Source organism: Pipistrellus hanaki, assembly GCF_964339955.1.
Source record: "Pipistrellus hanaki genome assembly, chromosome: X".
Taxonomy (NCBI): Eukaryota; Metazoa; Chordata; class Mammalia; order Chiroptera; family Vespertilionidae; genus Pipistrellus; species Pipistrellus hanaki.
In genome coordinates this window covers 95,996,185-96,022,271 of record NC_140524.1, presented here as the reverse complement: position 1 = coordinate 96,022,271, position 26,087 = coordinate 95,996,185, and the positions used below count along the sequence as shown (strand labels likewise).

At 41.5% G+C, this 26,087-nt stretch overlaps 1 protein-coding gene across 2 annotated transcripts in view; it reads left to right on the top strand.

The window, feature by feature from the left end:
* Positions 1-26,087, top strand: part of PPEF1 (protein phosphatase with EF-hand domain 1) — a 106,048-nt gene that overhangs the window by 17,130 nt on the left and 62,831 nt on the right. The window contains exons 4-6 of one of the 2 annotated variants that reach the window (XM_084869602.1): positions 5,170-5,256; positions 7,577-7,654; positions 17,539-17,679. In XM_084869602.1, the coding sequence (XP_084725728.1) occupies positions 17,634-17,679 (46 nt within the window). In that variant the 5' untranslated portion in view covers positions 5,170-5,256; positions 7,577-7,654; positions 17,539-17,633. Of the gene's footprint in view, positions 1-5,169; positions 5,257-7,324; positions 7,448-7,576; positions 7,655-17,538; positions 17,680-26,087 lie in introns of those variants that run through there. The other variant, XM_084869603.1, reaches the window with a different exon arrangement.

Sequence of the window (26,087 nt, the reverse complement as noted above, 5' to 3'; positions counted from 1 at the left end):
TTCAATTCCTGGTCAGGATACATGCCCCAGTTGTGGGCTTGATCCCCAGTGTGGGGCATGCAGGAGGCAGCCGATCAATGATTCACTCTCATCATTGATGTTTCTGTTTCTCTCCCTTCCTCTCTGAAATCAATAAAACACACACACACACACAAGCACACAAGCACACTCTAGAGGCACAGTGCACAAAGTTCGTGCACAAGTAGAGTCTATCGGCCTGTCTTCCCCCGACTGCCTGCCACCGCCACTGACTGGGGCCTCTCTTTCCACCCACCTTGGCCTGGTGCTGCCCGCTCACCTGCTTCACCATCTAGCCACAGTCCCAAATGAGGCCCATCTGGGCTGGTAGCACTTCTCTTGCCACCTGCTGCCAGCACCACTTCGCCGACACCAGCCATGTTTCATGCTTCCCCCTAGTGGTCATCCCATGTCTAACTCCCAGTCTGTTGAACTCCTCCCTTGGGGACAATTTACATATTAACTTTTTATTATATAAGATACTAGAGGCCTGGTGCACAAAATTTGTGCACGGGGGTGGGAGGGTGGTGTCCCTCAGCCAGCTTGCACCATCTCCAATCTGGGACCACTTGAGGGATGGCTGACTGCCCATTTAGGCCTGATTGGGCCTAAATTGGGCCTGATTGGGCCTAAACGGGCAGTCGGACATTCTTCTCACAATCCAGGACTGCTGGCTCCCGATAGCTTGCCTGCCTGCCTTCCTGATTGCCCCTAACCGCTTCTGCCTGCCAGCCTGATCATCCCCTAACCACTCCCATGCCAGCCTGATTGATGTCTAACTGCTCCCCTGCCAGCCTTTTTGCCCCCAACTTCCCTCCTCTGCCACCCATAACTGACCTTCCCTGCAGGTTGATTGCCTCCAACTACCCTCCCTTGCAGGCTTGGTCCCTCTCAATTGCCCTCCCCTGCTGGCCATCTTGTGGCGGCCATCTTGTGTCCACATGGGTATAGAATCTTTGTCCACATGGGATCAGCCATCTTGTGTGTGAGAGTAATGGTCAATCTGCATATTACTCTTTTATTAGATAGGATAGAGACTTGGTGCATGGGTAGGGGCTGGCTGGTTTGCCCTGAAGGGTGTCCCAGATCAGGGGGGTTCCCTTTGGGCATGGGGCAGCCTGGGGAAGGGGCCTGTGATGGTTTGTAGGCCAGCCACGCCCCCTGGCAACCCAAGTGGAGGCCCTGGTATCTGGGGTTTAGTTATCTTCTACAATTGAAACTTTGTAGCCTGGAGTGGAGCCAAGCCTTCTGCTTGCTCTGTGGCTGCCACCATTCCTGTTTGAATTTGTTTACCTTCTATAATGGAAACTTTGTAGCTTTGAGTGGAGGCCTGGGCCCACCAGGGTGTGTGGAAAGTTTGGCTTCCTCCATTGCTGGGGAAACCCAAGCCTCCCTCCTGGTAGCCATCTTGGTTGGGTTTATTTGCATACTTGCTCTGATTGGCTGGTGGGCGTGGCTTGTGGTTATAGCAGAGTGATGGTTAAGTTGAATATTACTCTTTCATTAGGTAGGATTCTATATCTATATCTATATCTATATCTATATCTATATCTATATCTATATCTATCTATCTATCCTTTTGTAGTCATACCGTCACCCACTCATCATCCCTGGAAACCACTGATCAGTGCTCCGCCACTGGTTTTGTCCTTTTCAAAGTCTCATATAAATGTACACAACCCTTTAAGCCTGCTTCTTTCACTCAGCATAATGCCTTTGAGATTTATCCTTGTGTACATTGATAGTTTGTTGTTACCCACCTTTGATTTCTTTGAATAACTTTCTAATTATTTGCCAAATCTGGCCTCCCTTTTCTCCTTCTTCATGTGGTTTTTCAATACCCAGAATTTATCCTTGAAAACACATATGATTCTTTCTCTTTATTAAAATTTATTACTTGCTATTCCTTTCCTCTCTTCAAAAGGCAGCAGCAGGCTCTTTAAATCAAGGTTCTTTAAATGCATTTGATTGTGAAGCTCTCATAGTAAAAGCTTTCTGAGAATGAACTCCTAATGTATATTTATTTATTTGCAGCTAATACTGCTGAACTCATATTGTGTATATTACCAAGCATACATGAAAATAGAAAAATCAAAAAGAATAAGAAAATAGATTAAAATGCCAATTCTAATGGTTTGCTTTCTGTTCTCCAACATATCTGTGCTGCTGCTGTGGGTAGGTACCTCAGTTTAGAGACTACCAGGTGCTGGGAAGCTCAGATAAGGTATGATTTTTCCCCACTAGCCCCAACACCAGAAGGCTGGCTGAGAGGCTAGCCCATTGGAGTTACCTCCTTTGGTTACTATCAGGCATTGACGTATCAGGGACCTTATGCACTCACTCCCAATCAGATCTGCACACATTGTTGTTTTCTCAGTTGACTCCCAAATCCAGCTGCTTTGCCTAGATTTTAGCATATTCCCCAGTGTGTATCATGACCCATTAGAATTACTTTTCCTTGGGAAAAAATAGAACTGTAGCCAGCTCCAGGAAGCTTATGAAATAGGACAAGTTGGCCTGCACTGCCCAATCTCTCCCTTGTGAGGTAATCAGCCTTCTCCATCCCCTCTAGCTTTCCGTAGTTTGCTACTAGCTTAGACTAACTGAGATGCTGGTTTGGGCTTCCTCAGCAGCAGACCCTTAGACAAGCGTTTGAAAGCAATAAGTTTATTTGGAAGGCCAAGGCAAACCCAGTAGGGGAGTGGGGAAGTGAGAAAGGAAGGAGAAACAGCTAAGATAGCCAAGAAGGTGTAAGTCTAGCTTACAGACATGGAAAGGCAGCCACTTTACCCTCTCAAAAATCTAACTGCGTCATTGTAACTAGGACCACAGTTTATTCTGATTTTTACTTCGCCTCTCCCATTTCACATCCTTGTTAAGTACTATAAAATAGACATGTCTACAAGAACACCCTTACCTCTTCTTCTGGCTAACTCTTAACTCTGGCTGCTCAATCATCAGCTCTCAGCCTTATCACCACTTCTAGAAAGCCTTCCCTCATCCCACTTTTTGTGATGGGGCTCTTTATCTGTGTCTACCTATCTGTCCAGTTACAGATCTTACCATACTGCATTGCTTTCCTTCATTCATATAATAAATATTATGTGCTTGGCACTGTTTTATGTTCCTGGAGATTATATTGCAATAGGAGAGAGATATTTTTAAAAATATGTTTTATTGATTTTTAGAGAGAGAGATAGAAACATTGATCAGGCCCTAGCTGGTTTGGCTCAGTGGATAGAGCATTGGCTTGCAGACTGAAGGGTTCCAGGTTCGATTCTGGTCAAGGGCACATGCCTGGGATGCGGGCTCGATCCCCCGTAATGAGTGTGCAGGAAGTAGCCGATCGGTGATTCTCTCTCATCACTGATGTTTCTCTCTCTCTCTCTCTCCTTCTCCCCTCCTCTCTGAAATCAATAAAACAAACAAACAACATTGATCGGCTGCCTCCTACACACTCCGTACTGGGGATCAAGCCTGCACCCTGTGCATGTGTCCTGACCCAGAATTCTTGGTACATATGTTGACACTCAACCACTAAGCCACACTGGCCAGGTGGGGAGACAGAATTTAATTTCTCATTTACCCATGTGTGTCTCACTTAAGTCTGTTTTCTTCACCATTTATGTCCATCCCTCAGAACAGTGCCTGCCACATAGGAAGTGTTCAATAAAAATGTGTTGAATTGATTGAAACAGCACAAGGCACCTTAGTTAAAGATGATTTGGTATTTATATGGCCTTTTCTGGGGGGAAAATTAGTTCTCATCTTTCCCATTGGCTGTTATCCTACGACTAGAGGCCTGGTGCATGAAATTCGTGCACAGAGGGGGGTGTGCCTCAGCCAAGCCTGCACCTTCTCCAATCTGGGAACCCTTAAGGGATGCCCAACTGCCTGTTTAGGCCCGATCCCACCAGGATTGGGCCTAAGCGGGCAGTCAGACAACCGTCTCACAATCAAGGACTGCTCGCTCCCAACTGCCTTTCTGATTGCCCCTAACCACTTCTGCCTGCCAGCCTGATCACCCTCTAACCACTCCCCTGCCAGCCTGATTGATGCCTAACTGCTCCCCTGCCAGTCTGTTTGCCCCCAACTTCCCTCCTCTGCCAGCCTGATCACTCCTAACTGCCCTCCTGCAGGCCTGGTCACTCCTAACTGCCCTCCCCTGCAGGCCTGGTCACCCATAACTGCCCTACCCTGCAGACATGGTCCCCTCCAACTGCTCTCCCCTGCAGGCCTGGGTCCTGCTCAACTGCCCTCCCCTGCAGGCGTGGGTACCACCCAACTGCCCTTCCCTGCAGGCTCGGTCACCCCCAAATTCCCTCCTCTGCCAGCCTGGTCACCCCTAACTCTCCTCTCCTGCAGGCTTGATTGTTCCCAACTGCCCTCCCTTGCAGGCCTGGTCCCTCCCAACTGCCCTCCCCTGCTTGTCTGATCACCCACCACTGCCCTCCCTTGCAAGCCTGGTCCCTCTCAATTACCCTCCTCTGCTGACCACCTTGTGATGGCCATCTTGTGTCCACATGGTTACAGGATCTTTGACCACATGGGGGCAGCCATCTTGTGTGTTGGAGTGATGGTCAATCTGCATATTACTCTTTTATTAGATAGGATAGAGGCCTAGTGCATGGGTGGGGGCCCACTTGTTTGCCCTGAAGGGTGTTCCAGATCAGGGTGGGGGTTCCCTTGGGGTGTGGAGTGGTCTGGGCAAGGGGCCTGTGGTGGTTTGCAGGCTTGCCACACCCCCTGGTAACCCTAACAGAGGCCCTGGTATCTGGGATTTATGTATCTTCTGCAATTGAAACTTTGTAGCCTGGTGCGGAGCCAAGTCTCCTGCTTGCTCCATGGCTGCAGCCATTTCTGTTGGAACTTGTTTACCTTCTATAATCGAAACTTTGTAGCCTTGAGTGGAGGCATAGGCTTGCAAGGACAGGTGGAAAGGTTGGCTTCCTCCATTGCTGGGGAAACCCAAGCCTCCCTCCTGGTAGCCATCTTGGTTGGGTTTATTTGCATACTCGCTCTGATTGGCTGGTGGGCGTGGCTGGTGGGTGTAGCAGAGGTATGGTCAATTTGCATATTACTCTTTTACTAGATAGGATGATGTGCCTATTGAGAGATAAATTGATTCATTCTTTTTTCTTTTTTTTTTAGGCTAAAACAACACATCCATCCTCAGCTGGAGGAAAACCAGATAACATCTGAGTAGAAGCTGGAAACATCATTTTACAAACATATAAGGTGCTGACTGAGGCAGTATAGTGTAATGATTATAAGGAGAGGTTCTAGAATCAAAGTGCATGGGTTCAAATCCCAGCTCTGCCACTTATTTGCTGTTTGACTTTGTGCTATAGTTCTTAATTCCTAAATAGGGATAATAGTAGTATATGTCTCATATGATGGTGTGTGGATTAAGGAAGGTTAACACATTTAAAATTGGTAAGTGCCTAGAACAGGGGTCGGCAACCTTTAAGACATAAAGAGCCACTTGGACCTGTTTTCGAAGGAAAAAAAACACCTGGGAGCCGCAAAACCATTGCGACATTTAAAACAAATATAACACTGCATATATTGTTTCTTACCTTAATGCTATATACCGGATCGTGCAGAAAAAGGATTTTTTCACTTAACAAAAAGAGCCGCATGCAGCTCCGGAGCCGCAGGTTGCCGACACCTGGCCTAGAACATAGTAAATCCTCAATAAATGTGCTACTGTCATTGTGATTTGTTAACATACATCAATGCTCATTCATTTAATAATTGGAGTCTGGCTATAGGACTCTGTGGTGCTCAATGTAGCGTTTTAGCATTCTTTGTACAATGGAAAAATATGGCTAAATTCTTCATTTTAAGCAAATTTTAAGGTTTAGGCAAGTCACATGTAGGGCACAGCCAATCCAATTCATGGTCCAGAAGCTGATCAGTAAAATAACTACCTAAATAAGGAGTTCTTATCCTCTTTTTCTTTTCTTTCTGAGCTTAATCAAATATTTGCATTTGGTGCTGTAAATGCCAAGAGGGATGAAATGGATCCTTTACCTTCAGGGTTTCACATGCAAAAGGACAAATTACAGTGCACTTTTGCAAGTTCTATAATTGGACACACACATGGCTTTGCGTGGCAGAAGACAGAGTGACTAAGTCCCCTTTGGTGATTCAGGAAAGGCATCACACAGAGGAGGTGACATTTGAACAACTAGACCATAGCCATCATTTGATCAGTGGATTAAGTAGGCATTTGGCTGGAAACTCATCCATATAGCGACATTATCCATTATTTTTTAGGAGCCTGGCTAATTATGCTATCATTTGCAGTGTGTACGCCAGTCTCCTCAGGTTCTGGGCTTGGAGTTCCTGCCATAGAAACCTGGATGGTTACATTATCTCATAAGAAGCCCTCCGATGATATTGAATATGCTAATAAGAGTAGAGAAGCCCAGAGCTACCTTTCCGGTTATTTTAAAAGTGACTCCATTAGTATAAATATCAAACTAGGCAACTGCTTTACTGGATCTCCTGTGGCACGCAATTGCAGACAGGAATTGGCTAAAGAGTAGCTTGGGTGGGGTTATGAAATAATTATGTCTGGAGTCCTTTAAATCCTAGCTCTCTGTGCCTAAGGCCAGTATGCTAAGGCCATATGCTGTGTAAACAAGTAGGAAGAGTTTGGGAGGAGAATTGCTGTCAGTGCAGCTGCAATCAGCGTGAGACCCTGGGAACAGGTCACCCCTGATTGCCTCAAAAGACAGCCGAACCGTAGCTGGTGGCATCCAGTACTAGCATCCGTGCTTCGATTATTCAAGTGTGTCTTTGCTCCTCATCCTTCTCAAACTCAGCAAAATTACAGGTCAACTTTCCTTTTCCTTTCTGCTGATGGTGGGAGGGGAATCTCCCCTTCCCAGATGGGTTCTTCAGCAAGTGACTAATTGAATAGCTGGAGGAATAAGAATGTCATATAAATACATTTGTGGCACAGCACCCAGCAGCCGCCCCTTTAACCCATGTCTTTTCAAGTCCTAAGGAGGAATGGTTAGTGATTCCACTTCCCTTTCTTAATTGTACCCAGGTTACTATAATGTTTCCTAGAAATCATCCTTTATTTACCTCAAGAGCCAGCCATTGAATGCTTTTCTGCCCTTATTTGCCAAAATTCTCTTTTACACTTTGTACTGATGCAGATTATTTATGCAGGCAGCGGCCGGCCTGGTCCTGCCCTCACAGAGCCTGGTCCCCCTGGAAGCAGTCATGTGATCACAGCCCATTACTTGAGCACATCCCTATCTCCTAGCGTGAAACAGGGCAGGGTTGGGGCAGAAGGCTGTGGCTCCCGGCCAGAGCTCAGGCTCTCCTGGATCTGTGGCTCTGGGCTCGGCTTCCAGGCTGAAAGACAAAGCAGCTGTGGCCTGTTTGGGTTATTTCTCTGTGTGTGCGGGTGTGTGTGTATTTCTTGATGCATTTAAGCCGGAGCTCATCCTGCAGAGATGTGAGATGTGTGGAGTGCGTGTGTGTATGTAGGGGGTGCTCCAGAGAGAGCTGACTTCTGTCTTTTTTTTTCTTTCAGACTTCAGCATTCCTCATAGAGAACGTTTTTTTGGGGGGTGAGGAAAAACCTCTGCATTTGGCCAAACAAAAGAACCAGGTAATATGTTTATTTGTTCTTAGCTATTTGGGGGAAGCAGAAGTCTACATTATCAGCATATATTATATAGCAACAAACCATGGGATGTGTACTCCTTGGAGTTTATTGTATTGCTTTGCAATTTCTCAGATTGATTTTTCTCAAGGATGCTGATTGCAAATCACTTGCCATCGTCTTAAAAAATCTGTACAGATGACTTTGCAATCTGAAGGGTCGTGGCCTGTTTCAAATGAGCGTGATATTTGGAAAAACTCTGTGGTCACTTGGGTGAGAGCTGGAAAATGAGGGAAGGGCTACTTTAAGAAACTCTTTTAGGCCCTTCACGGGGTGTTCCCTAAATCCCATTGTGCAACTTGGTGTTCAGAATGTTCAGAAATCTTTTTTTAGCTGCCTTGGCCTCTTGTTACCACAGAGCTCCACAGGGTTTCCATCTGTCTGGAAGAAAGAGAAACAGAATTCCCTGCGACATGAAAGAATTCTCATTAGCGGTTTAGTGCTTGCATACATTGACCAGGTTGGGTCTTGAAACCAGGGCATAGCAAATGTTTTCGTGGACATTTTTGTTTTTTAAGATTAAGCAGAATAGGTCTTCAGTTCTGCCACTGATCAGCTGTGCCATGGAGTACAATGTTTAATTTCTGAGTCTCAGTTTCTTCATCTGTAATATGGGAGTGATGATATGATCTTGAAGATTGCTGTGAAGATTAACTGGATTAATAGGAATACAAAGCACTCACTGTACTGGGTAAATAATAGTTCCTTAATAAGTAGTGGTGATTTTAGCTGCCATCATCATTATTATTATTATTATTATTATTATTATTATTATATTGGTATAGTGTTCTTTCAGATCTTTGTGTTCTCGGGGAAAGAGCCCAGATCTTGTGAATCTGCAATTATCCCAGAACCTGTAGACACCCAAGGGATTTATTCTCTGGAAGTTCCCAGCCAATGCATTCGGAAGGAGGAGATTAGAGCAAACAAGTTTCATTTCAACACTTCTACCACACGGTACCCCACCCTTTCCTAACTCATCAGCTAAGAATTGCTCCTCACTAGTCCTCAGTACAAGTATGAGAGGCACGTTATTTTCCCTAGTTCCTTGTGAGAAAACTGAGGTGCAGAGGAATAAATGACGAGCCAAGAAGAATGTAAACTCTGGTTTGTCTGACTTCTAAACCCCAGGCTCCACTGGGCCAGCATTAGCAGTTAGGAAGCATAGGTGGTGTTGAGATGGGTTCCCTCAAAAGGGTTCCCTGTTAGGCTGTTTGGGAAACAGTGGACACTATAGCCCTTTCTTAGAGATTCACAATGCACATTAACATATTGAAGGCTCTGAGGAGTCCTGTAGTAAAGAAACCTGGGTAAACATACTTCTCCTGAACTTATTTGATGATGAGACCTTTTTTTAGGGGTAGGGGAGGGGCTTATTCCTAGAATTATAAACAACATGGAACTACACTTCCACAAACACACTTTGGAAAACCTGGCACCCAGCCAAACTGCCCCTCCTCACAGTCCTTCCTCATATAATAGCAGATACCCACAGACACCTTCCAGTGGCCAGTATAATTTCTATGCTTTTCTTAGCCTTTAATCCAGTGGTCGGCAAAGTCATTAGTCAACAGAGCCAAATATCAACAGTACAACGATTGAGATTTCTTTGGAGAGCTGAAAACCAACTTCTCCGCATGGGCCACAAAGTTTCAATCGCACTGTACATGTGCGCCCGCACGTGGTATTTTGTGGAAGAGCCACACTCAAGGGGCCAAAGAGCTGCATGTGGCTAGCACGCCGCAGTTTGCTGACCACTGATTTAATCTAATGAGACCCAGGAAGAATCAGCAACTCCGTCCTACAGATCTCCCCTTATTCATTTAGGACCCCATATTCAAGCAAAAGCTACAGTGTTTTACTGTAAAGGTAGTAGTGGAAGGAGCCTCTCTAACATGGTCTGCTGGGGACTCCTCTACTCTATGCCCTTTAGTTATACTTAGGCCACAGACATCATGCTGTAGAACCCCTGTTTTTAATTTTTTTTAAATTTTATTTTATTGCTTAAATTATTACAAAGAATAGTACATATGTCTCCTTCTCCCCCCCCCCATTGACCTTCCTCTAGCCTCCCCTCCCCCCTAGTATCTTGTGTCCATTGGTTATGCTTATATGCATGCATACAAGTCCTTTGGTTGGTCTCTTACCTCCAACTCTCAACTCCCTCCCCAACCCTCCCCAGCCTTCCCGCTGTAGTTTGATAGTCTGTTCAAGGCTACTCTGCCTCTGTATCTATTTTTGTTCATCGGTTTATAATGTTCTTTATTATCCATAAATGAGTGAGATCATGTGGTATTTTTCTCTCATTGACTGGTTTATTTCACTTAGCATAATGCTCTCCGGCTCCATCCATGCTGTTGTAAATGGTAAGAATTCCGTTTTTTTTTTTTTTTTTTACAGCAGCGTAGTATTCCATTGTGTAAATGTACCACAGTTTTCTAACCAATTCATCTGCTGATGGGCATTTAGGCTGTTTCCAAATCTTAGCTATTGTAAATTGTGCTGCTATGAACATAGGAGTACACATACCCTTTCTGATTGGTGTTTCTGATTTCTTGGAATATATTCCTAGAAGTGGTATTACTGGGTCAAATGGCAGTTCCATTTTTAATTTTTTGAGGAAACTCCATACTATTCTCCACAGTGGCTTCACCAGTCTGCATTCCCACCAGCAGTGCAGGGGGGGTCCTTTTTCTCTGCATCCTCACCAGCACTTGTTGTTTGTTGATTTGTAGATGATAGCCATTCTGACAGGTGTGAGATAGTACTTCATTGTTGTTTTTATTTGCATCTCTTGGATGATTAGTGACTTTGAGCATGTTTTCATATGTCTCCTGGATTTCTGAATGTCTTCTTTCAAAAAGTGTCTATTTAGGTCCTTTGCCCAGTTTTTGATTGGATTGTTTATCTTCCTTTTCTTAAGTTGTATGAGTTCCCTGTAAATGTTGGATATTAAACCTTTATCATTGATAACATTGGCAAATATGTTCTCCCATGCAGTGGGCTTTCTTGTTGTTTTGTTGATGGTTTCTTTGGCTGTGCAAAAGCTTTTTATCTTGATATAGTCCCATTTATTTTCTATTTAGTTTCTATTGCCCCGGGACAGTAGTCGGCAAACTCATTAGTCAGCAGAGCCAAATATCAATAGTACGATTGAAATTTCTTTTGAGAGCCAAATTTTTTAAACTTAAACTTCTTAAACTTCTTCTAATGCCACTTCTTCAACATAGACTTGCCCAGGCCATGGTATTTTGTGGAAGAGCCATACTCAAAGGACCAAAGAGTTGCATGTGGCTCGTGAGCCACGGTTTGCTGACCACTGCCCTAGGAGCTGTAAAGATATTGATACAACAAATGTCTTCTATTTTGCTGCCTATGGCTTCTACTGGGCCTCGCCAGCACAGCCAAGGGTTCGGTGAGCCTAAGCCGGAGTGATGAAGGATGGAAAAATGATAGACAGAGAAAAAACTGGGTCTAGGCGGATCTTCTGTGCCTGGCTGAGGCCACAGAACAGATCCAGACTGCAAAATTGAGGCTTTATTTATAGTCAGGGACAAACAAGGCAATTTACAATGTTGTTATAAGTTTCACTTGTTTTGGCAGCACTTTCTGCCCCTCCCACAGCCCACTAGCTACCCAGGAAAGATCTAGAGAGCAGTTACAAGATCAAGCTTAATTATGCTTAGAGGATTGTGCCCTCTAAATGGGACTTGTTTGCAAATTTGCCAACAGGTCAGTCTGAGGCTTAACCCTATAACCGCTTCCTACATTGTTTCTTTGTCTCCCATGATCACTCCTCTCGGTGTTTCTGGTTATGTATTTCTCTCTCTCCTGCACTGACTTTCTTTAGGCAATGCCAGCTGTGTTTGGTTCACCAGTTCTGGGTGAGTGCACTTTCTAACCCCCTGTTTAGATTTTTATTGATTTCATAGAGGAAGAGAGAGAGAGAGAGAGAGAGAGAGAGAGAGAGAGAGAGAGAGAGAGAGAGAGATATCAATGATGAGAGGGAATCATTGATTGGCTGCCTCATGCATGACCCCCACTGGGAATTGAGCCCACAACCTGAGCATGTGCCCTGACCGGGAATTGAACCGTTACCTCCTGGTTCATAGGTCTATGCTCAACTACTGAGCCATGCCCACCAGGCTAGAACCCCTCTTTTGATGAAGACCAAATGCCATGCAGCAGGATGAGCCTGAAGAGGTAACTGGAAGACACATCAGTGGTGTCCATCCACAGTTGAATAACTGGGTTCTATAATTGGCTTCCTCAGGGCCAGAGCCAGAGCAGACATTTCTCATGAAAGCTGAGTTTTCGCTAGGAAAAGCTAAGTTTCTAGCATGGGAAACCAACCATAGTTCACATCTAGAATTCTAGAGGTGGAATCAAGGTCAGTATGGCTGAGCCAAGGTGTGAGGGTTCAGTAGAGATGCATTTGAAATAAAATAATGAATAAGAACAACTTGGGGAGTGTGGGCTAGTTTAGAGACTACTTGATGACTGAGGTTAGCTTGGCTCCAAGGACCATCTTTTGTTCTTTCTTTGTATCTTCATCTTTGGAAATGAAAAGTAGCCAGGATGAAAAGAAATGAACAACATCAAACAGTTCAACCCTCCACTTCTCCCTCTCACCCTCCTTCCACACATACACAGTGAAAACCTTTTAATGGAAGCCTTAGAAACCTTTTGTTCTGCAGTTTAAATGCGTGCCCATGATGAATCTCTTATTTTATGTTTATGCTTAAAAACCATCCTCAGTATATACGTATGTATCAGTAAGGACGGAGGCCCTGGGCAAGTTTCAAGCTGCTTTCTGACTGATTATGGCATCCTTGGTTCTTTCTGAATGCTGATGACACTCTCCACCTCTTGAGCTGACGAACCCATTTCAAGCTCCCGGAAACTGTTTTTTCAGAGACTCTAGCACACTAAATGCTTTTCTAATGTGGACAGAGGGCAGGAAATGGAAGGAGCTTATGTCTTCCCAAATAATGGAAAATCCCCAAATCATTTTTATCAGCTTAGCAAAAGCACATCTTTAAAAACTTGCCTCCGTCTCTGCCTTTAAGTGGATGATTACAGTCTAAGTTGGGCAGTGTGTGGGAGTAGGAAGTGGCATCTCCCTTAACCAGTTCTTGTTTTGGCGAGAATGAAAATGAACTCTCTTTCTTTTTTAAAAAATTTATATTTATTGATTTTAGAGAGACTGAGACACTGGGCAAGTTTCTGACTCAACAATGGCAAGTGATATATTTCAATCTCCATTTTCTTTTTCCAGAAAAAGAAAGAAAGCAATATTTAATAATATAAAAATTCTAATAACAAACTGTTTTTTTCTAATACCAAAGAATTCTAAAATAATTCTCACTTCCATCATGTTTTAAAAATTTTTGTTTAAAAATGGATGTATAAGTACTATCCATTTTTTGGTTTAATAAAAGATTTATAATCAAATAGCCAGCATCTGTGCACAAAATTATAGACTAATAATTATCTTTAGTTACTAATTTTTAAAGGACCCTACCTTAGAAATATTCATTCATGCATGCATTCAGCATTCATCAAAAACTTGCTTTGTTAAAGATACTGTGTAGGTGCCAGAGATTCGAGGAGTATTTAGAAAGTAAGATACCCTAGAAGCTTACAGTCTAGTAGAAATATATTCAACCATGATGTATTTTAGTTCCTAGTGACTCTTTTACATGAACTTTTGTTGTACAGTGAATTAACTGAGAATCAAATGAGTTTGGAGAGATATATTGCTTTATTTATTTCTTTTTCTGGAAAAAGAAAATCGAGATTGAAATATGTCACTTTCTATTGTTGAATCAGTGTTTGTTGCCTACTCACTGCCCAACTCTTATCTACACTAATAAAAAAGTAAGATGCAAATTGACTATACCTTTGCAAAGGCCTCCAGCCAATCGGGAGTGAGTATGCAAATTAACCCAACAAAGATGGTAGGTTAATTTGCATATGTAGGTGCTGAGTGGTGGGGGCTGCCTCTGGGCAGCATGGAAAGGTGAAAAGGCAGCTCTGGGCCAGAGCGAAAAGACGGCTTGGGTTGGAGCGAAGGCAGTGCCTGCAGCCAGGGGAAGGAAGGCCCTTTCTTGCATGAATCTTCGTGCTTCAGGCCTCTAGTGTATTCAAAGAAAGGGTAGGAAAAATAGCATGAAGATGGAAGTGAAGCCCCAGGAAGAGCAGAGTTTCTCAAACAGATACAGGAAGTGCCTGTGCCAAAGCACCCTGAAGGGTGCAGGCTACCCAGACTGCTTGAATCCAGTATTGGCAGTAAAGTCTGGTAACCTGAATTTTGATTTTATTTTTATAAAATATATTTTTATTGATTTCAGAGAGGAAGGGAGAGAGAGAGATAGGAACATTGATGATGAGAGAGGATTATTGATGGGCTGCCTCCTGCACTGGGATCAAGCCTGCAACTTGGGCAGATGCCCTTGACCAGAATTGAACCAGGACCTTTCAGTTCGCAGGCCAATGCGCTGTCCACTGAGCCAAACCAGCTAGACCAGTCTGCATTTTTAATAATCTTCTCTGGTACGTCTTGTGGTACTCAGGTTGGAGAGCATTAATATAGGCACTTGGATAAGGTGAGCAGGACTAGATAAACTACTTCAAAGGCTGATGAAGACCCTAGCAGATGTGTTCTCATAGGCATTGCCCATAACCTTAGAGATATTTTTGAGTACGGAGAGAAAGCAAGCGATGTGTAAATACTGCCCCAATTTCAAACATGAGAAAAGAGTAGATGCCAGAAACCGCAGCCTTACAAGCCTGACATGACCTTTGGAAAAATCTTGTTCCAAACACATGAAGTCAAAAAGCATTCAGAGGAAAATGTGATGTTCACTAGGCATCATCGTGGATTCACTAAAACATGGTCTCTATTAGAGATTGTCGAACTTCGCTGCATATTAGAATCATCTGGGGAGCTTTAAAAAATCCAGATGCCCAACTCTACCCAAGGGGACACAGGCACCAGTTTTTTTTTAAAGCCCTGAGAGATTCTGATTTAATAAGGTGCTGTCTGATCAATGGGAGTTTTCAAAGCTCCCCAGGTGATAACTAAAATGCAACAACGTTTGATAACCATTTTTGTCTATATAATAATTATGCAATTTGCTTAACTTCCTTGTACTTTCTGTCAATTCTAGGAACTTTTAAAGGTCGCTCTCACCTTTATACATCTATGATTTTGTTATTAAAAATCATTCCAAACGGATTTCCTTTTTTTCTTCCTCTTTCCTGCCTTCCCACCCTCCCTTGTCCTTCTCTTCCTCCTCCTCTTCTTTTTCTTCTTCTGATTTGAGATAGCTTGAAATGTCAAGGTGTCAACGTATGTATCTTAATTTCATTAAAATATTTAGCAAAATGTCCAAGGACCACCCTGGCTGGTTTGGCTCAGTGGTTGGAGTGTAGGCCCATGGATCAAAGGGTCCCTGGTTTGATTCCCAGTCAAGGGCATGTACCTTGTTTTCAGGTTCTCACCCCCTCTAGGGGTGCATGTGGGAGCCAACCAGTCCATGTGTCTCTCTCACATACATGTTTCTCTCTCTCTCTCTCTCTCTCTCTCTCTCTCTCTCTCTCTCTCTCTCTCTCTCTCTCTCTCTCTCTTCCTTTTTCTCTCTCTCTTCCTCTCTCTCCATCTCCCTCTCCCTTTCTCCCTCTCTCCTTCCCTTGTCCCTCTCTTTCCACTCTCTAAAACTCAATGGGAAAAATATCTTCTGGTAAGGATTAAAAAATTTTCCCCAAGGACCTCTCATAAATACATAAGTTGATAGGTATGCTGGATGAATGTACCACCTAAGTGCACAAATATGAGGATGTGAATGTAATGGATCTGCGGTAATCTTGGAAAATGTTTTGGAGTAGAATGTCACAAGGGTTGTTATGCTCTGGAGCTGATCTTGTTAACAGTTAAGAAAGATATAGCTTGAGCCGGTTTTGCTCAGTAGTTACAGTGTCTGTCTGCAGACCAAGAGGTCCGGGTTTGATTCCATTCAAGAGAATCATATGTTGGTTGCAAACTCAATCCTCCGGCCCTGATTGGGGCATGTGCAGGAGACTACCAGTCTATGTGTCTCACATTGATGTTTTTCTCTCTCTCTGCCTCTCCCCCTCCCTTCCATTCTCTCTCTCTAAAAATAAATAAATAAATAAATAAATAAATAAATAAATAAATAAATAATGGAAAAATATCCTCAGGTGAAGATGAACAACAGCAACAACAAAAGATATAAAAGAAATCCCTATTAGACTTGTAAATAATCCCAAATTTAAGAGAGTTAATTGATTCAACATGTAAAAAAAAAAAACCAAGCCTAGATCCGATTAGAATATCTGTTTATTAAGGTTATTATTTAAAAATTTTTTTTGATAATTCAAATATTTTGCTCATTTTTGTTTTGCCTTTTCTTCAGTTGAGTTGAAATTCTGAAGCTTTTAATGTAGTGCTAGTGGAAAAATAAACATGCCTATAGGGTCCCTAGTTCTCTTTGTTTCTATCAGGAAATGTAAATATATTAGATCAGGTTGGTTTGGAGAGTCAAAAAATAAAGGAAATGTGGCAGCTAAAAAAAATATAATGATTTTCCTCCCACCTTCTAGGTTCTTCTACGTGGGCTAATCAAATCAAAAGAAGAAAATTAAATTTTTATACACGCTCACGGGGGATTCACATAAGCATGGGAATTCCAAAGACAGTGCAGTAAAATTGGGTATATAAGTCATCTTTAAACAAAGAAGAAAAAGTGGGCATGAGATTTCAAAGGGAGTAGGCAATTTATAGGTGGTTGAGGAAGAGAGGAACATAGTTTTGCTAGGCAACCCAGAAACAGCAAGACACAGGGTGGACTAGTGAACAGGCACCTGCCTGGAGTCCTCCTGTCTAGTACTATGTTTCTCATCCTGAAGCAGGTGTTTTGTTTTTATTTTTTTCTTATCTGAATCTTTTAAGTATGAAAGGGGGAAGGTGAAAGGTTCTTTCTGAGTCTTTTGTTTCTCTTAATATCCCTGCTTAATGATCGCTATCCCCAAAAGCAAAACTTTTGCCCCCCTTCCGAAATATCACCCCCCAAAAAAGCATGGAGGAAAGGAATTTTGTCAGAAATTCCCAGGGAGTGATTGTGGAAAATCCCTTTAGCAGTTTCATCTAACTTGTCAGAGGGGCTGGTGAGCTACCGGAAAGAAGACCTGGAAGAGTCTCAAAAACACTGGGAGAGCTTGTTTGAAAAGGGCACTTGGACAGATTCTGATGCCTTCATTTGGGGGGGGGGGAGACCTTGAACCTCCTTTTTATAAACAAGTGCTCTGATTCTGCGAAATATTGTCAAAGAACTCACTTTGATTTGGATGTTGGCATTTAAATATCTTGTTTTTGTCTCATAGTCCTCCAATTTGTGTTTTTCAAAGCCCAGATAGGTTTAATTATTTGAGCTGAAAACCAAAACTGTTCAATGATGTCAGAGCTTTCCTATCTGATTCCCTATGTCAATTAGAAAATTGTACGCTCTTACATTGCCACGCTTTTCTTTTCGTTTTTAATGTGTTATTTTCTGCAGACCTTGATCTGACGGAGACACGAGGAAAATAAAATTGATGTGTAGCAGAAAAGCAACCTATTGCTGCTCCGTTGCTGCTGCTGCGGTGCTGTGGAAAATAAACCAGGATTAGATTATGTCTGGTCACTTTCCACATCACGTGACCAAGGGCAGTTGAGAAGAAGCATAAAATGAATCCCGCTGAGCAGTCTAAGGACACCTAGTTGTTAACATCCTTCTTCCTTCCCCTCTCTCCTGTGTATTCCTTTTCAGGGTCTGTGACTGAAGTGTCAGCTAAGGAGTGGTTTCGCACACCTCTTCACCATCTGGAATAAGACGTTGAAGATATTCCACACCATCTAAACAACATGGGCTGCGGTAGTTCATCAATTAAAATCAGGAAATCTGCAAAAAGTGAGTGCTAGGAATGTGTCTTCCTGATGAAAAGTGTGCCAATTACCTGTCCTCCTTTCTCATTTACGTACATAGTTGGTTCTGGAACTGCCTGCTCTGTGTGATTTTGCACAAGGCATCATCACTTGAGCCAGAGGTTAAATATTGGGATAACATCAGAAATGACTGGTAGGAAGATGTAGCTTTGAATTTCTGATGTACCATAAAGTATTATCTAAGAGATATTTTATATTTGATTTGATTTCAGTTGGAAATGTACCAATATAAAATCCCAATTTAAAACTCAGTGGCAGGGAACAAGAAAGCCTCTGTAAACCTACATCTGTTTATTCAGTGGGCTTATAAATAGCTATATTCATATCTATGTAGCGATTGGTAACATCATTGAATCTTTATTAGGTTTTATAACTCGGTGATCAGATTATTTTTATAGCTATTCAACACAGAACTTTATGAGATTTGCCTCATGTTTTTAGAATATTCTAGGTAGAATTTGGCAAATGCTTGATCATCTGCTTCTCCAAAAGGGGGTTGTTCCTAAATAGTTGACATGCCCCCCTACTATTTCCATATAATTAGAAACTTATTATTTTCTTTATTTTGTATCGAGGTTCTTTCTCATGGCTACTAGAATCTAGTTGAAACTCGAGTGTCTAAGAAACAGTTTTCACAAAGAAATTAAAAAAAAACACAAGCAAGCTAGGACAATTATGTGAATAATGTGCTCTTAAATTCCATTCCTTTGCTATTTAGGTATAGATAATCTCCCCAATTTCTCTTCCACATCTTGATTTTGGAAGGTCACTCAGTCTTAGTATGGAGAGTTTAGGATGAAGAGTTTACCATACTAGTTAGTGTGAGATGTTTTCCTTTTGGTTTCAGATGCTGTGCTCTCTCCTAGTTGAATTGTGCATGTGTAGCTGGCCATCCATATCTGGGTTTCCCATCCACTGATTTATCCAACCCCAGATCAAAAATATTAGAAAGAAAAATAGCCCCCAAAGTTCTAAAAAGCAAAACTTGAATTTGCCATGCCCTGAACACTATGCTGAATCTGCAGGAATGAAGCGATGTATAGGCAGACACTGCTGTAGTCTATAGGCAGATATAGTGTATATGCAAATACTATGGCATCTTAAAGATTTCTTTATTGATTAATGTATTACATATGTGTCCTTATTCCCCCATTACCCCCCTCCCCCCAATACTATTCCATTTTATAGAAGGGACTTATACAAGTCCATCTACAGGTATCTTTGGGGGTCCTGGAATTAACCCCCCACAGATTCCAAGGGACAGTTGTATTGAGATGGTCATGTAGTTTTTGTCTTTTATTCTGTGATATGGTACACAGTTATTGGATTTTAGATGTTATACCAACTTTGCATTCCTGGGATAAATTCCACTTGATCATGGTGTATAATAATCCTTTTTATATGTTTCTAGATTTGGTTTGCTAATATTTTGCTTAGGGTTTTTGCATTTTTTTTTCTAAGAGATACTGGTTTATGTGGTAGCTTTGCCTAATTTTGATATCAGGATAATACTGGCCTTAAAAATTGATTGGAAAGTGTTCCTTTTTCTTGCATTTTTTAAAATAAGGGTTTGTGAAAAAGTTGTATTTAAATGTTTGTTAGAATTTGTCAGTGAAGCTATCTGGGTATGGGCTTTTATATATATTTATTTCTGGGATTTTCTTTGTGGGTAGTTTTTGATTACTTATTCTATAGTTCTATTCAGATTTTATATTTCTTGTCATTTTCTTTTAAAATATTTTTTCACCCAGTCAACGTGGCTCAGTGGTTGAGCATCGACCTATGAACCAGGAGGTCATGGTCACTCACCTGGGAAACCTTTTCCTAAGCACTTTCCATGTGCCAGAAATTGAGGGTCACTTCACCCAAAGCTTTTATTTACATAGTGCTTTTTAATTTTGTTTTTAGATTTAATTTCATTGTATTTTATTTTTTTCCATCACTATTTATAGTTGGCCAGGCCCTTTCACATACATTTGATCTTTAAAATCTGTGAAGAGTTCTCATTTTGTGGAAAAGGCTTTCAGAGGCAAAGTCATTTGCTCAAGAACACATGACCTGTAAGTAGCAGAGCTTGCTTCCTATTTCTCACAGTCTCTATAGTGATAAGGGTGTTTTTCCCCCATCTTGGTCATTCAGCCCCAACACAATACTCTGCCTTTGGAATGTCAAGGCAAAAAAAAAATGTTTTTATCGATTTCAGAGAGAGGAAGGGAAAGGCAGAGAGAGAAAGAAACATTGCTAAGAGAGAAACACCCATCGGCTGCCTCCTGCACACCCTCTACTAAGGATCCAGCCCACAACCCTGGCATGTGCCCTGAGTGGGAATCGAACTATGACCTCCTGGTTCATGGGTAACACTCTAGCCAGCTGAACCACACTAGACAGGCTCATGGTATTTTTGAGAAAGTGTAGCCTACATGTAAAATGGAAGCCATCCCCATTCTTGTGGGCTATTCACCTTCCATGTAGAGAAGTAGCATTGATTTTTATCATTATGGTTGTTATTTCACTCCCTTTGTGACATGCCACAGGGAAGAGAAAAATAATGGCTATACTTTACTGAGTGCCTACAACATTCATTATTTCTATTTCTCACCAAAATTCTTGGAGGAAGCTTTGGTTAGTCTCTCTTTCTAGGTGAAGAAACTAAGACTTATAGAACTATCCTGAGTCATGCATTAGTTGGTGGCTGAACCTGAATTGGAGCCAGCTTTGACAGATTCCAAAGAATATGCTACTTAAAAAAAATCTTTATTGAATGCATTCGGGTAACATTGGTTAATAAAATTGAATAGGTTTTAGGTATACAATTCTATAGCACCTCATCTGTATATTGTATTGTGTGCTTACTATCCCAAGACAAGTCTCCTTCTTTCATCATATCCCCCTTTTACCCTTTCCTACCTCCCCCTATTATTGGTGGAAGTGGAGTTCTCAGGGTGCTGCGAGGAAACGGAATTTCCTGAGGCCCCCATGGGAGCACAGGGTTTTGTGGAAAGCTTTATTGATGATGTAAAATTAAGGGGTTCCCCTCCAAGTTCCCATCTTTGTCCATCTCGCCACGGAAGAAGTCCAGCCTTTAGCAGAATCTCTGCTCCGTATTAAAGCACAGTCCAGCCCAGCATCCGGCTAGCTTAGCTTGTGTTCCCAGCTGCAGTCCATGTGTGCGGGGTCCGCAAGCCATGGGACATGCATCTGCTTTAGGCCACATGGCTATGGAGAGAGAACAGGCGAGCACACAGGTGAGTGAGGTCATGGAGCAAGAGAGAGCAAGAGAAGAACAAAGCATTGGGAACTCTATGGGGATTTTAACCAGGATCTTCTTCAAACTAACCAATTAACTTTCTAAGATTGTTCCCCATGCTAAACTGGCAGGCAAGCACCTCCCCTGCGCCACTCCAACTTCCACTGCACATGTGCCTGTTCCCCCTTTTCCTCCAATAATAAGGTGACCAGACGTCCCTCTTTTGGCGGGACAGTCCCAATTTTTAACAATTTGTGCCGTGTCCTGGGTGTTTTAAAAAAGTCCCGATTTTTGGAAAGAATGCAAGACAAGCTAGGGAACGACGGGAGAATGGGAAGGGAATATACGGTTTTCGGCGGCCATGTGGCTATTTAGCCAGAATATGAGTTTTATATTATTTTTGTTAATTTTATAATGTTAAACTTTAATAATAACAAACAATTGTTGAGAAATGATTATCGAGAACTGCTTATCAAAGTTCGCATTGTTGATCAGTTATTAGAATTCACTCAAATGAGAAATATGCCAAGGAACAAAATAATACTATACATAATTTTTTAATTTATTATATTTGTAAATTTTACTTGTGTTGAAATTTTTAACACCTTACCCAATAATCCAGTACCAGATGGGGGAAGGGAGGGGTGTTAATACCTTAGAGTAGGGGTGTCGAACTCAATCAGAGAAGGGGCCAAAATCTAAAATCCAGCCTAAATCGCGGGCCGAATGGTTTACTGAACAGTCATAAACTGACAATGTAATAAACTGACAGCGGAGTGCAGTGATGACAGCGCGGTGCGGGCCACATTGCAAGGCCTGGCGAGCTGGATTTGGCCCGCGGGCCTTGTGTTTGACACATGTGCCTTAGAGGAACAAGGCTGTGCGAAGCTGTAGCTTCCTGACAAAGCTTCCCAGGTGACCATGTTTACAACGTCTGACTCCATTTGCCTTCTTTCCTTTATTAATATTTATTAATGTTCTGATGATAACACCCCACCCCCCTTTCCCACTGGTAATCGCCATACTGTTGTCTGTGTCTATGAGCTTTTGTTTTTATTTCTTAATCCCTTCACCTTTCACTCAGTCCATGCTCCTTTGGACACACTGTCCTGACTTGAAAAATTGGAATTCAACCAAAAAAACTCAGAAATTAAACATTGCAGTTTCATTCTCCTGAACTTCAGTTTACACTTAAGATTTTATATTGATGGGTTTTGAATTAATAATCTGTTTCCTTTTTCTTTTTCTCGTGGAGCACTTTGAGAACACTCTGATATATTTTCTTTTGTTTCTTTACTTGAGACCACTTAGACATGCATTTATTCATTTTCTCTAAGTGCTGAGAAGCCCACAAAGGCTATCTAGTTTTTTTAGCTTTGAAGTTTGATGTCTTAAGCTGTAACAAATGGAAAATTTTTCTAATGGAGATTGTTCTTTAACAAAAACACAAACTTGTTCTCTATTTTTACTTAAAATTTTGAAAATACTCAATAGCGACCACATACTTCTATAATTCTTGGAATAACATCTAGTTAATTTAGTTGTTTAAATATCTAACAATCAAGCCATTCAGAACTGCCTTAGAGATCCCCTCCCTCCATGCCCAGCCCCATATTTCCCAGTTGTTAAAAATTGCCATTTGTTAAAAGTTTGCTCCTGAAGGGAGCATTCTCACCACTGCTCCCTATCTCTTGCTTTATCCCATCCCATGAAAAATGATTTTGACAAGTTCTTGAATGACCTTGAAGTCCCGTGGTGCATTTTCAGTACTTATTTTGCTTGACATCCTGGCAGTAGTTGGCATTCTTGCACATTCCCCTCTTAACATACTCAAGGTCCTTGCTTTCAATGCCAGCATATTCTTCTGGATTTCATTTTATGTCTTTGTTTGAACTATTTATCAGTCCTTTTAAAATACACACTGAGTGGCCAGATTATTATGATCTCTGAACGCATAATAACCTGGTTACTCAGTGTGTGTGTATGTGTGTGTGTGTGTGTGTGTGTGTGTGTGTGTGTGTGTGTGTATTAGAGGCTCAGTGCATAAATTCGTGCATGGGTGGGTTCCGGCCAGCCTGGCCAGGGGGAGGGGACATGGGCAGTTGGCTGGCCAGCCTGCTGGTGAACTCCTGTTTCAGGGGACAATTTCATATTAGCCTTTTATTATATAGGATATGCACTGTGTGTGGCAGGATTATTATGCGTTCAGAGATCATCATAATCTGACCACTCAGTGTATATATATTTTTATTGATTTTAGAGAGGAAGAAAGAAGGAGAGAGCGATAGAAACATCAATGATGAGTGAGAACCATTGATCAGCTGCCTCCTGCACGCCCCCACCGGGGACTGAGCTCCCAACCTAGGTATGTGCCCTGACTGGGAATTGAACCATGACCTCTTGGTTCATAGGTCAGTGCTCAAAAACTGAGCTACATGGGTCGGGAAAGTTGCCACTTTCTTGCCACTTTTAAATATTGGGACTCCTTTGGATTCTTCTTGGCCCTCTTTGTCACTCTAATGCTCTCTTTGGGTGACTTTACTCCCACGACTTTAATTAAGATCAATATCCCAAATCTGTCAATTCTTTAGTTCCAGCCCACATTTTATACTATAATCCCTGGTTGATTGGCATCAATTGGAAATCATTTTAAAGAAGTACTTTTCTGTGTAAAAGGAGATCACTTCCTTCATCTGAAATTATGATCCCTCTCAATAACAATTTTTACTTAATTATTTACTTTTTGATATGATACTATATGAGCCTTGAGATTTATATAGGATTGGTACTACAAATATGTTTATTGCCTGCATACAAACAAAAACACTAAGCAGTCTTTTTATTCTTCACACCAATTAAATGCATCCTCTTGTTTTTCTGAATTGTTATTTGCTGTGTGATTAATGTGCCTCTGCTTTAGACATTTTCGGTATAGAGATCCTGACAATGACTATTCAGATATCCACTCTAGAATCATGAGCCTTTAGAAAGTAGAAAGTATTACTGAAAGAATATGAAGTCACACCGCCCCATTTAAATGCTATTTACCAGCTTCAGCCATGACTAGACAATTCACAAAGAAGCCAGCTTTATAGTTAGAGCCTGTGATTTGTTAAGAAATCCTGTAACAAAGACACATTTAAACTCAGTGTAAGAAAGGTCAATACCTCAGCTCTGATTGCCAGTGATTTCCCGTAATCAGAATACCTTTCCTATACGATTATGGCTTTGTATTGCATTGTCTTTTTAGCAGCTGTGAAAGACAAAACTTTAGCGCTGATTGTATTTAACCTTGGGTAAATGAATTTGGCACTATAAGCCAGATTAGTACAGTGGTGCCTCGCATAACGAACGCCTCGCACAGCGAACTTTGGACAGGTTTTTCATGAAACCATCGGCCAAAAAGCAGAAAATGGATGAAGATGTGCAAGATTCGGTAGACTCTACTTAGTCTGTCTTAAAATTAAAAAAATGTGTTTTTTTTTTTTTTTTTAAATATGTTTTCAGATGTATCTAAATAAAAATATGTCATCTTAGCATTTTTTTATGTCATCTTAGCATATTTTATGCTACAGAACGAATTATTTTTTTTTAACATGTATTGTTATGGGAAAACACGTTTCACATAACGAACTTTTCGCATAACAAACTTGCTCCTGGAACGAATTAAGTTCGTTGTGTGAGGCACCACTGTAATTGATAACAAAGGAGACACAAAACATAATTGCAGTCAAGCCATTTAAGTTTTTCCCCACCAGGTGAGGATTAAAGGTCATTACTGAATTGTTAAATAGAATATTTCCTCTAAGAAAATATTTAATAATTTAAGTTGAGAGTTATACTTGTACATAGCTAAATTTCTTACGTATTTAAGGATATGATAGTTTTTAAAAGTTGATATTTTCACAATAATGATTCTTTTAGGAAATTAGAGATTAATATAAAAGAGGTGTCACAGTTGCTTATAAACTGTTGTTCACCTGATTTTACTGATGTAGCCTATTATTTTGGTATTGTATAGATAAAACTTTATATTTTCCTGAACTGTGACTCAGCCAAAGATTACAATTCTCATGGAAACTTGCATTAGATGGCTTTATGCAATCCAAGTGTTGTTCCATTGCCATATTGAATAAAAAAGGACCTAAAACGGGGCATTTAAAAATCCTAATCCTAGAAAATGTAGAACAAATGAGTTAAAATGTGCTATTTTGCAACCGCCATAGAAATAATTGATTTAGGCACAAATCATCAATGGATGTTGTGGAGAATAGAATATATACACAATCCCAAAGTGTGCTCCTGCAAATTATTTACTAATTATAAAGAGAAAGAAAATATCAGTACCATTAAAGGAAAGGAAAGCTAAGAACTTGTTCTATAATAGAATAAAGAAAACTGAAGAAATGATGGATGATTGTGTGTGTGTGTGGAAAGAGATCATGCAAGAGAATGCATATGTGACAAAATATTAACAATTTTACTATTCTTACCATTTTCCAATATGTTTGAAAATGTTTCAAAAAAAAAAAAATCCTAATCCTGTAGTGGCTGCAACCTAGGTTTATGTCCTTTGGAGGTACTGTTTGTTAGCGCTTCCTTGTTTTTGCTGTCCACCAACTTTCTTATTCTTTGAAGACTCTGTATGCCACATCTTGGCATCATCTTGATATCTTCACTGTACACATGAATAATCTCAAACATGTTGGCATCTCAGTTCCTTGACCTCCTAAACTCCGGCAGCCCCGCCTCCACTGTACTTCAGCTGCTCACTTCCATATCCTGGCCCCTGTAGCCACTTGGATCAGTTCCACCTCTGCAATCTTTATGATTATTATACCATCCTCTGATCCCTTTTTTAAAATAGTTATTGATTTTTTTTTAAAAAAATGTGTTTTTATTGATTTCAGAGAGGGAAAGAGAATCATCGATTTGCTGCCTCCTGCATGACCCCCACGGGGAATCAAGCCCACAACCTGGCATATGCCCTGACTGGGCATTGAACCAGGACCTCCTGGTTCATGGGTTGATGCCCAACCACTGAGCAACACTGGTTGGGCCCATTCTCTGATCTCTTGATCGTCATTGAAACCTATGGGCCTTAGACCTTTCCCATGTGTCTCTGT